Source organism: Poecilia reticulata, chromosome 13 (genome assembly GCF_904066995.2).
Source record: "Poecilia reticulata chromosome 13, P_reticulata-male-v2, whole genome shotgun sequence".
Classification (NCBI taxonomy): domain Eukaryota; kingdom Metazoa; phylum Chordata; class Actinopteri; order Cyprinodontiformes; family Poeciliidae; genus Poecilia; species Poecilia reticulata.
The window spans coordinates 30181391-30193851 of NC_088842.1; the positions used below are offsets into that span (position 1 = coordinate 30181391).

At 37.9% G+C, this 12461-nt stretch overlaps 1 protein-coding gene across 2 annotated transcripts in view; it reads left to right on the top strand.

Annotated features, from left to right (window-relative positions):
- pak1 (p21 protein (Cdc42/Rac)-activated kinase 1) overlaps positions 1-12461 on the top strand; it is a 55203-nt gene that overhangs the window by 19388 nt on the left and 23354 nt on the right. For both annotated transcript variants that reach the window (XM_081615041.1, XM_017308397.2), the window contains exon 3: positions 10562-10778. In XM_081615041.1, coding sequence (XP_081471167.1) covers positions 10589-10778 — 190 coding nt within the window. In that variant the 5' untranslated portion in view covers positions 10562-10588. The remainder of the gene's footprint in view (positions 1-10561; positions 10779-12461) is intronic.

A 12461-nucleotide genomic window follows, 5' to 3' on the forward strand; every position in this document is an offset into this window, starting at 1 on the left:
TTAGGCAAAATTATAATATGGATTATTCAGATTGAGTTTCAGCCAACTGCTTTATGCTATATCATGCGACTCTTGTAATAAATGTCACTAATTATATATTTTTTTAACCTTTCTGTCATCAAAAGCATTTCTTTTCACCTGAGTCACATTTTGCAAATGACGGTTTAACAATCGTGCTTTTATTGTTTCAAAGAAGTGTTACTCATTCCGGATTTTTGCGCTGAGCTTTTTAGCGAAGCGGCGCACACAGAAACCGCAGCTTGAATCATCGCTCCATCACTCAGGATTTAACGCCACTCTGCTTTTCTCCATCGTTGGTTGTCGTCTTGGGTGAACGTCGGAAATATCACATCCTTAATCACTGCCAAGAGCTGAATGCTCTCCGATTCCTGGCATCCATCCCAACGTCATTAATCTGAGTTAACAGGTCGGAGTAGCAGGAATTGATTTAGGTCGGAATAATTAAGGTGTTCTGATCTGCTTGACTCAACATTTTGTGTTCCTTTCAAAACCATCAGCAGTTCTTGAGAACATTAGTGAAATAGTAGTTTTGCTTAAATTTTTTATATTTTGCATTTAACTAAAAAAACAAACACTGGTTCGCCTACAACCCTCGGTGTTGGTTCGTTTGAAGTGAATTCTGGTGCAATTTGAATGCAAATGCGGAAAAGCAGGGAGTGGACTACATTGCAGCGGGAGAATTATTGATGAACTATAGATGAAATCCTGCTAACGCTAAAATATGATGCCACTTAATTTTTGTTTACATTTTGTGAAGAAGGAAGTTGAGGTCAGTGTCTTCTTCAGAGGTCTTTGTTGTTCCCTTCAGTGGTTCTTGGTGCAGCGCCCCCACAGGTGAGGAGGGAAACAGCTTTTTCAAAAAGTTTTGTTCAATTGACAGTGCACCTGGAAATGTAGCAAATGTTGAAATTTTCCTGCCCTACCAGGTATGAAAACACCCTTAGGCCTTGAAATGTTGCTTTTTTGAGACATTTATGCCTACTTCATGTTATCATGCAGGTTCAGTTGAAGTCGTTTCTAGTTTTTACAGGCCAGGTGGAAACGAGGTTTTGGTATGGCTGCAGAACCTGCATTCTGATTCAGCTCATCTTTGGCTAATATTAGAACTATTTTGGTCTGAAACCTCTCAAGTGTAACCAAATGGAAAACAAAAACCCCCAGAAGAAATCTGACACGACTTCGAGTGAAGCAGGAACACGACTGACTGAGGTTTAAAATTAGAGTGAAACAGACATCTAACAGATCCCCCTTTGTCTGTACCTGAGCTGTAGAATTACACCAAACGCCTGAACTATTGAAGTGTGGGGCTTTTGTATTCGTCATGCTGTGGGAACAAAGATGTGTGTGTGTGTGTGTGTGTGTGTGTGTGTGTGTGTGTGTGTGTGTGGGCATGTGTGTGTGTGTGTGGACATGCCCCCCACCATCACACAGTCTGTTCCTCAGTCACGCACCCTTTCTCTCCTTTCTCTCTTCTCTACTTTACCTATATTTAAATTAATTCTGTTTTCATTTAGTTTCTGTCACTTTCCTCATCCCACCTTCCTCTCAACACCATCCTTCTCTCCTCATGCTTTCCTGTTTTCTCTCTTTCTTTGTTTTTTGTGTATCCTTTATTTGATGTTTGGCCATGTCCTCCTCTTCTGAATCACCATCTGCCTCCCTTCTTCTCTCCCTCCCACACAAACACTCACACACTTTTGCCACATGACAAAAGACGTTCTATTTTTGCCCCCCAGCAGCTTTTTTCTGATGTGGTTGTTAACTAATTAAAGTTCTCCATGTGTTGGCTGGATGGATCAGTTGTGAAAACAGCTCACAAAGTTTTATCACTTATGCTTCGTCTGGGATTGGATTCAAACTGTGGATGAAATTCATTTTATGAGCTCAAATGAGTTTCTGAAGCGGCAACACAGCGACGGGTGACTGAAGGTGATTATTTCGGCTTGTGTACTTTAATGAGAGTGAATGAACTTGTCATCCACTGCTGCCCTATGCCAGATTTATTTATTCACATAATGTCTGTGCATCCTTAAAAAGTCTTAAATTAATGTCTTATAATGACTCAAATTCATAAAATAAAGTGTAAGTACCTTACTTATGTTAATTTTGGTTTTAAATTTTGCCATATAGGGACTTTTCTGCCACGCAAAAGTTTGAGTCGCACTTAAACATCTTCATTGCGTTCTGTAACTCAAGGCAGTTGCGGCTACTGCTAACTAGCTGCTAAAATATTGTTGCTAGCTAGCTAGTGTTGTTTGTGTCTATCATGGAAGATGGACTGGACACAAGGGGAGCAACAAAATCATCACCACTTGGGGAAAAACCCAACAGATGGGAAACAACGACAACAAAATAATAAAATTTTCCAACTTATTTTTCAGTCCATGTATGCTTATGCATGCTTTCAATTTATGCTTTGATGCCCAAAATGTCTTAAAGTGCCTTAAATTCATAAAACACTTAAGCCTTAATCAAAAGTCTTACATTTTGTTCTGGCAGGACTATTAGTCTCGTATTTGTTTTGTTTTGTTTTTTCTTTTTTTCTCTTGTAATTTTCTGTTGGGCAAAAATCTGAGTCACATGCAGAGACATCTTCACTAGTGCTAATTAGCTGGTAATATACAGATCTATCTTCTTTTGTATCCATCATGGATGATGGATGACATAATTTTTCTGTCAGGCAAAAATTTAAGTCACAGGCAGAGACATCTTCATTGTGTTCTGTTACTTGAGGCGGTTAAGGCTACCTCTAACTGCTAATACACCCATGCTAACTAGCTAGCTATCTGTTTGGCATCTATCGGGTGTGATGGGGGTTAAAGCTGTAGAGAGCCAATATTCAGCGTGAGAAACTCCAGAAATTTCTCTTTTGGCTGAAATTTTTGCTTAATTATAATACAGCAGAAGCCACCAAGCATCCTCTATACTTATAGTTTTTTGCTTCGTTCACAAAATAGGTCTTAAAAAGTCCTGAATTTGACTTTAAGCTTTCTGGCTTAAACCTCTCAAGCTTTTGTTGATATTTGTTGAAAGCAATATTTTTATTGTTAGGATAAAATGATAGACTAGAGGAACTGCACCAACATAGCAAAGGATTTTTATGGTAAAACACTTGAAAATCGAATAGCTGACATTGTGAGATTGTATAGAAACGGACTTGTTTCTCAGTGGATGTATGCTTATGCAGGCTTTCAAATGTGGTCTGTAAATTATGTTAAAATATACGTTTGAAGTCTGTACCCTCGGGTTTGAGTCTGCAGAAAAACGAGACGGTTTCATTTCTCGTTCTGTCATCGGGGCTTCAGTCATACGATGAAATGAAATGCAGTGAGATGGTTCAGTATCACTGCTTCAATAGTTTCTATTTCTGTTGCTTTATCTGTTCAGAAAGAAAGCTGCATTAAACCTCCATTAGTTCTCAACTATTCCCCCTTAGTCTCTGTTCTGTTTATGTCTGGTATTTATGTTACCTGTCAGCACCAGCTAACGGCTCTGTTGGATCCGGATGCCTGGAGGTGCATTGCTCCCCTCGGCTAGGAGGGGACCAGACCTCCTGCTGGGTCTGCCAGCTCAGCTTTCCTAAAAGTCTGGAGTTCAGAAGTTAGGTTTTTATTACTTCAATGCAAACATTTCAGCTGCTAACGTCTGTAAAAGCAGACATTTTTTGTTATCTGAATGAAACTTAAAGTAAAAATATGTGGATTCTGGTTTTTGTGGCGGTTACAGACCAAAGCTGCCAGTGAGTCGCTAAAATCCACAAATACTTTAGATTTCCTCTAAAAAGGCTCACACTGCAAAACCACAAAATCTTCTTACCAAGTATTTTGGTCTAGTTTTTAAGTGCAAATATATTTGTGAGCTTGAAATGAGACAAAACTAACCTACAAATAACTTCAGGAAGATCCAGAAGCCTGATTAAGTCAATTTTTTAATGTTGATTAAAAACTAGAAGACTTTTCACTTATAACCATGTTATAAGTGAGAAAATCTGCAATAACTATTTTTTAATGAATATGAATCCTTTTTTCCCCCAAAACTCCACTCCACTCCTCTCCTCTCCTCTCCTCTCCTCTCCTCTCCTCTCCTCTCCTCTCCTCTCCTCTCCTCTCCTCTCCTCTCCTCTCCTCTCCTCTCAGTTGCATGGCCAGTCGTTGTCCTGCCTCAATCATTTACTTCTTTCTGTCTCTATCACATAAATCTGGATGTTTAAATACTTTTGGAATAATTACTTCTAATTATTGAAGATTATGTAACCATGTAGAAGAGCAGGCAGCTCGGCACAGGTAAAAGGCTTCTAACTGAAATCTCTGTCCTGTTAATTTGACTCAGTCGCTGAGAAATGAACAAAGAGTCGGTGCGGCTGATTATGTAAGAGCAAACGGAGGAAATTTGGACGGTGCTGTTGCTTATTTAGCAGCCTGTCTGATTCCTCAGAGCAGCTGAAGGGAATCCAGATTCACCCACTGGTTGTCTACATGTCTGTCCATCTATTGGTTGTGTTTCACACCGGAAGTTATGCAAACGCTTTTTATTTTATATGGGCGTCTTAGTCAGATTTTAGTTGTATGTAAAACGTTGTTAAATGTGTGTCCTGTTCCAGTAAATGTGTCTGCTGCTGCTGATCCTTCATTCCCAGGAAGTGCTGACACAATCCGGCGCCCGTCTCTTCAGATGTGCCAACGTGAATAATGAATGTCTCTATATGTAGGCCTGCACACATTAGATGGATAATGGAATGACAGACTGTATGCTGCAGCTAAATTTAATTTTATTACATACATGGATAAGATTTGAAGAGTTGGTTGGTTTCTCTGAGCAGCAGAGATGTACTTAATCACATCCTGAAGCGCAAAACTGATTTGATATGAATGAAAATGGAAGAAATTTGTGTGGAAACCAAACACATTAGATGATTTAACAGTATTTGTTTCCTGTCTCCAACTGTTGTTTTTTTTTTCTCTTCACGCTGCCGAGTCCCCATGGGGGGGAAAAGACCAGAATCCTCCACCACTATGCTGGCCCAAAATGAACATGAGTTTAAAACTCTTTCTGTAGAGTAAAGGACTTTAAATAGTTGGAAAAGGCTTCATATCATTGCTGCTGTTTTTCCTCCTCAACATTGAACTAAAACGCGTCTGCACGCTTCAGACCAGCAGACAAACATCATTCCTGGTTTTATTTGATAGATGTGGTCGAACCAAAGTAGATCAGTTATTTGGGTCCTATAATTTGCAGCACCTGGTTGGTTCTGACCCACTTCAATCCAATGGAAACAGCAAATTCCTATTTTGGGTACAGCTATGTTTATAAATAAGAACCCGGTGTAATCGCTGTTCTTGTGCTCTAGAACAAGAAGTATACAGACTCTGAAATAGACCAGAAAAATATATATATTTTGTAAAACTGTACAAAATATATATAAGTTTTTAATTTAAGATGAAAAAAAACTTTCTCTATAAAAATGTTCTTCCCAGAACTCTTTAGGTGTCAGTTTTAGCTTCACTTGGTTCAAATTCTGTTAGTAAATGCCTTTTAAGCACCTTTTTCTATCTAATTATTAATTTAAAATAATAAAATAGTCACCAGATCAGCTCCACTCTGTACTGATCAAGCAGGAAGGACTGAGCTTTTCACATGTTGATGATGGAAGTACATTCAGATTCATCCTTTGCTACAAATTATCAAGTGTTTACTAAAGGAATACTGCTATTACAATTTAGACAATAACATATTTATTTTGTCATTCAAAAAGGAATTGAATAGTTTTATTTTCTTCTTTTGACATTTTAATAACGGCTTAAGAGGTTAAATGAAAAATCTGCAGAATGTGTCAGTTTTCTTTATCCAATTAACCGTCAGAATAATCAATAATTAAAATAATTATTCTGTTTCCATTAGAACTTATTCAGCAGCAGAATATTGCTGCTCATCCGATTGACCTTTTTGTTTTGTTTTTTCCCATCTTATTTAATAGATTTAATAGTTCTGAGTCTGACTGCTCGTAGTCCAGATTAGGTCATCTGAAGAGGGATGAATTGGGATTAATGGGTTTTCCAGCCCAGATCACCTTTGTAGCTCAGAATTGGTCGGATTTGACAGCTCAGATGATTTGAGACTCAGAGTCTCTGTAATCATCTCTGCAGGGATCCTGATCTATCGCAGGATATCATCTACGGTCTCTGACAGCGTGGTGCCTCCTCATCACTCACACACTCCTAACACACACCGGGTTTCTGTGTGTGTGTGTGTGTGTGTGTGTGTGTGTGTGTGTGTGTGTGTGTGACCGGTACTGCAGGAAGAGTCTGTCATTTTCCTCAGCAAATCAAGGCTTTTACTCACCATGTTTACACCGTCTTGGTACTCCTTTTAAATCACTGTCAGAAAATGTTTATTTTGCTTTAGATTTGTTGCTTTTTAATCTTAAACTTTACATGATTTCATCACCTGAACAGGTTAAGAAGTTTTGTGTTTATATAGTTGCTGCTTCTCTTCCTTTTCCCTTTCTTTGTCTTTAATGATAATATGACCGTAATACCCTGGTGGGCAGATGCAGAAAGCTAAAATGTTCTCCTCATGCTAACCCATTTGTTTACTGCTTAGTTGGAAAAAAGGAGAGGAAATTTAAATGTCACTTTTTTTATGATTTTGTGCAAAGTTTGAGGGATTTGTATATAGTTGTATTTGGTCAGTTAGAATATATGCGTCCCAGTGAGGCTTATTTTTCTATGACAGAATATTTGGCCCAGAATAAGGAAAAAATAAATAGGAGAATAAAGTCAGGATATTAGAAAATATTTGTACAAGAATTAAATCATCATATTACCAGAATAATGTTGGAATATTAGAAGAAAGACGTAGTAATTTTACGGGAACACAAAAGATTCCCAAAAATTAAAATCAGGAATGTTGAGCATCTTATTAAGTTATACTTTAATATCGTTTTTACAGATAATGAAATTAGCTTGAAATTTGATAAAATTGTGCGAACCACTGTCTGTGTTTAAGAAACAACCACACAAATTCACCAAGCTGATGACTCTCATAAAAACTTGTTTTCCTCATTAAAACATTTAAACAAATATATTTCATTAAATATCTTCTAATTTCTTAAGAATCTAAGTTGAAACAGGTCAGTGGCGTCTGTCTTGGCAATAAAAATCAAGATCAAGTTATTAGGATTTTTAATAACCTGCTGCAGGTTGGGGAATCCTTTCACATCAATGGGTGTAACCTTGTGTTCAGTTGTGTGTGTGTGTTGTGTTCAGTTGTGTGTGTGCGTGTGTGTGTGCGTGCATGTGTTTGTGTGTGTGTTGTGTAGTAGACAGTATGGGATTGTTTGGAAACCGGGTTCCGCTGAAACTGGAAACTGACAGCAGTGTTTGAAATTTGAGACATCTGCTGTGTGTGTGTGTGTGTGTGTGTGTGTGTGCGTGTGTGTGTGTGTGTGTGTGTGTGTGTGTGTGTGTGTGTGTGTGTGTGTGTGTGTGTGTGTGTGTGTGTGTGTGTGTGTGTGTAAGGGAGACGCAGACAATAAAGACTCCATCACTTCCTTCTAAACAACGACTGTTTGTATGCGAGATGGCTACAAACACACTCACACACCCTCTCTAAGTGCTTGCTGTCCTTCGTGTGTGGGTGACGTTCCCCCTCTAGGGTTATGGTGCCGGATTAAATGACCCAAACGGTTCTGGGACGTTTGGATGCGTTTGTGAACTTTTACTGCTTCCACGTGTGACTCACCTTCTGACACCAAGCTGATGTCACCGTCTGCGGGAGGCAGGACGGGTTAAAAGTCCACATGGCTTCACAGTTTCAGTCTCGCTCCTGTATCGATGCTCTGAGGAGGTTCAACATTTTTCTTTTCTTGCTGAAAAACTTCTCGAATTGTTGCTTGCTTTTATTTTTGGGGTTAAAAATTGAGCTCTAAACTCAAATAAGGTAAGATCTACAAGCTGTTTGTTGATGCTGAGTATTTTTTTGTTGTATTTCAGATGCAGATCTCTTCATAAAGCTGAAAATTAACATTAGATACAGGGTTTATCCAGTGTATTATAAGCCTGGCGGGCCTCCAGGCTTTTCTTGCTGCCCCACCAGGCTAAACATAATTTGTTTTTATATTTTAAATAGGGATTTCTTATTCACCAGTAACAGTCATAGCAAAGACTGGTTAAACTGGGTTTGTAGTTCACCAAGCTGCAGACATTACTAAACAAAACGAGGATCTAGAAACCTAAGAATATTTAATCTTAGCTGCCAAAGATTGTTATTTATTTTTATTGTATTTCATTGCCTTTTTTAAGACTGTAGTTGGTGTTTAAGTTTTGTAAATAGTCTCTCCCAGTAACACAACGTTGTGAAATTTTAAAATTTCCTGTAAACTTTTGATATTTTTTAGCTTTTTTTTGTGATTAACCCTGAAATAGAACAATAAAGCAGTTTTAATAGTTCTTAGTTTGCAGGTGTTGGGTGTTTTTTTTATTTTGAGATTTAAACCAATCTGTAACAACACAATTAGCATTTTTAACAATTACATTTAAAATGGTGCGGCGCAATCAAAACCCTGTAAACAGACCAACAGCTGTACAAAACACAGCTGTGTATGAGACGAGTTCAGTCTGATGCTGCAAACTTTAGAGGAAATGTTTTATAATTCAAGCTCAACGTCCGGTCTCTGTTCAGAGTTAATTCAGTCTCTTCTAATAGTATTTTCTATTTTAGTCAAAGTGAATTATTTAGTTGGCTTTGACAAATTTAGTGCATCAGGAGCCATTTCCGTTTATACCTTAAGGTGGAAGGACAGAAATATTAAGCAGCTTTCCTGTACAAAAGGCTGAAAACACATGGAGAAAGTTTTTCTTTTTCATTGTGTTTCCTGTAAATTTCACATTTTCCTCTGTTTGTTGACTTGCTCGTGCAGCTCTGACCTACATACATCCTCCTCGTGACTCTCTGTGTTCACTGGAGCATTTATAAGAGGTTAGCTCCTAGGTTCAGTGTTTGATTGTGTATTTCTGTGTGTGGCAGAACCGGTCATTACGTTGGCTTTTTTTTTTATTTGCCTCTCAGCTGTGTGTGCAAACTGCAGGTTACACTTACACATCAAAGTGGATAAATGTGGTGTTATCTTTCGACCAAGACTCATTAAGCTCTGAGTCAGTACACGCATGTTAACAGAAAAAACACACACTGTGATTTAGTCAGCTTGGTGTTTGTAGATCAAACTGACCGCTCTGAGCAAATGGAAACTCTGTCCATTTATTTCATTTTATTTTAGAAGATTTTCCCTCAAGTGGAAGGGAATTTTGCTCCATTAACTAAACCATTGACGTCTGACATCCAGAAAAACATTTCCTCACTCTTTTTACAAACAGAATGTACATAAAAATGCAGATATTACTGCAGATTATTCCAGCTTTTACAGTGAAATAATCCAATGTACTTATTTCCTTATGTATTTATAGCAGATCACAAAAACTCTCCATACCCAGTTATATGGAAATATTTTATTGTAATTTTGACAATCTACTTACTTCAAACTCAGTGGGCAGGGCTAACGCTGCTCTGATTGGTCTGCAGTGGACTTCCTGTACAGGCTGACCAATGAGTTGCACCATATGACGAACAGCCAGGACCGTTTAAAGTATTTTATGGAGCACTGCAGCCCAGAAATCACATAAAAAAACAATTATGGTAAATGATTTTAACATATAGTAACTTTTAAGCAATGCGTTTCACATGTAGTTTATTTCATGTATACATATACACATGTATACATGTGTATACATGTATACATGTGTATATGTATGTATGCGTTTATTTTTTAAATGTTTTTGTGTTTCTGTGTTCCAGCCGTTTTCTGGAAATTAGTTGGTGTTTTTTAGTGTCCGGAAAACGAGCCATTTCAAAAACCTCCCAATTATGGTGCTGCCCGTCACCTAGCAACCCAGCACATTTGGTCAGCTGTTTTTATCGCTGTATGTGCTGTACAATGGCTGCTGGAAAAGACAAGTGTTTTAGTTGTTAACTTGACATCTAGAAACCACTTGTCTCACTGTTGTTGGTTTTGCAGGAGGCTCTGCTAATGCTTTCCAAAGATGTGCCGCAGTACAGTCGTGCATCTGTTTGCAGCCATTTTCATGTGTCTAAAGTGTGAACTTTAAGTTGGGGGGCGTGGCCAGCAGCAGGTTATTTGCTTAAACAGGTGATTCTGAAATGAGCTCAAAAAGCTAAATCTCATTATGTGAGGACGAATTTGTTTTAAAAATAATTATTAAACATATTTTACGTAGCAGATTCTATTCTAACTTGTTTGTCCCCTTTAATTATGAACTAGAATTGTTGGTTTATTCTTTTATCAAAGTAATCCGCCAAATGAGATTCCATTTTAGCAACAAGGCAGTTAAATGCAGCTAATATCAACGTTAACAATACTGTGACTGGATCCTAATAATTTGGTGAATATTTATTAATCTTGTTTTTGATTGGCTGACGTTTTGTCCTCTGACAGCATCTTCCCTGTGATTGGCCCGTTTCTGTGCAGGAGCGGCCAGCTGCAGCCTATCTGAAGATGTCTGATAATGGGGAGGTCGAGGACAAGCCTCCAGCTCCTCCCATGAGGAACACCAGCACCATGATCGGCTCCTGCAACAAGGACCCCACGCCCCTGAACCACGGCTCCAAGCCGCTGCCGCCCAACCCGGAGGACAAGAAGAAGAAGGACCGCTCCATCCGATTCATCCTCACCGGGAGCGATAAGAGTGAGCGCTCTCCACTCATTTTCATTTTGGGCCACAACAGGATCACAAACGTCCTCCAGGGGCCGGTTACGGCAGACTGCATGATAGAACCCATTAACAGACTGGTAAAATATTGATAAATAGCTGCATTTAATTACTGCTGCTTAAAAATAAATATTGAACATCTTTACATTGATTTAATTTGGCAGTAAACTGCCTATAACAATAATCAATTAATCACGGGATAAATTAAAACCAGCTTAGTAATTTCCATCTGCGTGGTTTATTGTTTTTCTCTTTCTACCAAAAACGGAATGATAAAAGTCTTCAGTTTGGTGTTTTGGTCTCAACTATCCCTTTTTTTGAAGGACAATTTTGTTTACAGAGATGTTATAATTCATTTTATTTGTTGTTTCTGTTTATTTTGGATATTTAAAATGTTTTCCAGCTTAAAACTATAATTGTTATTCTTGGTATCAGACAGAGTCGACCAGTAGGCAGAAGATATGCTCTAACCTCTTGTAATTTGTCTTTTTCTACCTTTTCTTCTTTGCGTTAGTGCAGAGTAGGACGGAGTACATCTGTCTGGCCTTATTGTGTCAGAAAAACTAAAACTCTCTGCTCCTTCTCTTTGCTTCTTCTGTTTACAAAACTCCTGCTTAAAACAGGTGCTCTAGTCCTGATTTCCCTCACTTGCATACATGCATTATTTTCTTAGACAGAGCCAGGGTTTCATATAATTAGTATTTTATGCACCATTTAGAGCATGAACTTCAATTACACTGTAAAACATTTGAAGATAGTTTATCTTGAAAATGAAAGTCCACCTGCTGCCCTGAAAATGTAATTTAAGTCAACAAGAAAATTGTTTTGGTTTTAGCTCAGAAATTAAAATTCATGAAGTTGATTTAATAACATGAGACAAGTTGTCTAAACTTTGTTTTTTAAGTTAATTAATCTTGAATTGTGAGTTTTAACTTAATGCTGCAATTTAAACCAAATAATTTCACAATATGCAAGACAAAAACTGCTAGTTAAAACAAATGTTTCTCTATTATTTCACTCACAATAACAAGTTAAAGTAACTACTTATTTTACTTTAGAATCATTTAAATTCTTGTTTTAAATTGCATGAACAAAATTTCTGATCTGATGATGAATTTTATTAAACATCACAATTAATTCAGCTCAAAAACATTTTGTGTGGGTTGTGCTGTGGTGGTGCAGGGGTTAAGCACAACCCACATATGGAGGCTTCAGTCCTCGACGCGGCTGCTGCAGGTTCGATTCCCGGCCTGGTGACCTTTGCCACATGTCTTCCCCTTCTTTCCTGTCAATTAACTGTCAAATAAAGGCCACTAGAGCCAATAAAATCATAAAAAAACATTTAGTGTGAACTAAATTAGTTCCCACTCCTGTCTTTTTCTTCTTTCAGTTTTTTATAAGTGCTAATCTAAAAACTCCAGTTTATTCAACTCTAATAAAAAGTTAACACAACTCACTACTGTAAGATTATCTTCCACAAACTCATGTTTAGGTTCAAAATCTTAAACTCACTAACTTTATTTGACTTAAAGAGCAAAAGCCAGTAGACGCAACTAAAGGTGACTCAAATGTTTTACAGTTGGTGTTAAATCACACACTTCCTGTTGAGGAGATAGGAGGAAGATGTGTGGTTCCTCCTCGCCACCCAGCTCGTTGAAA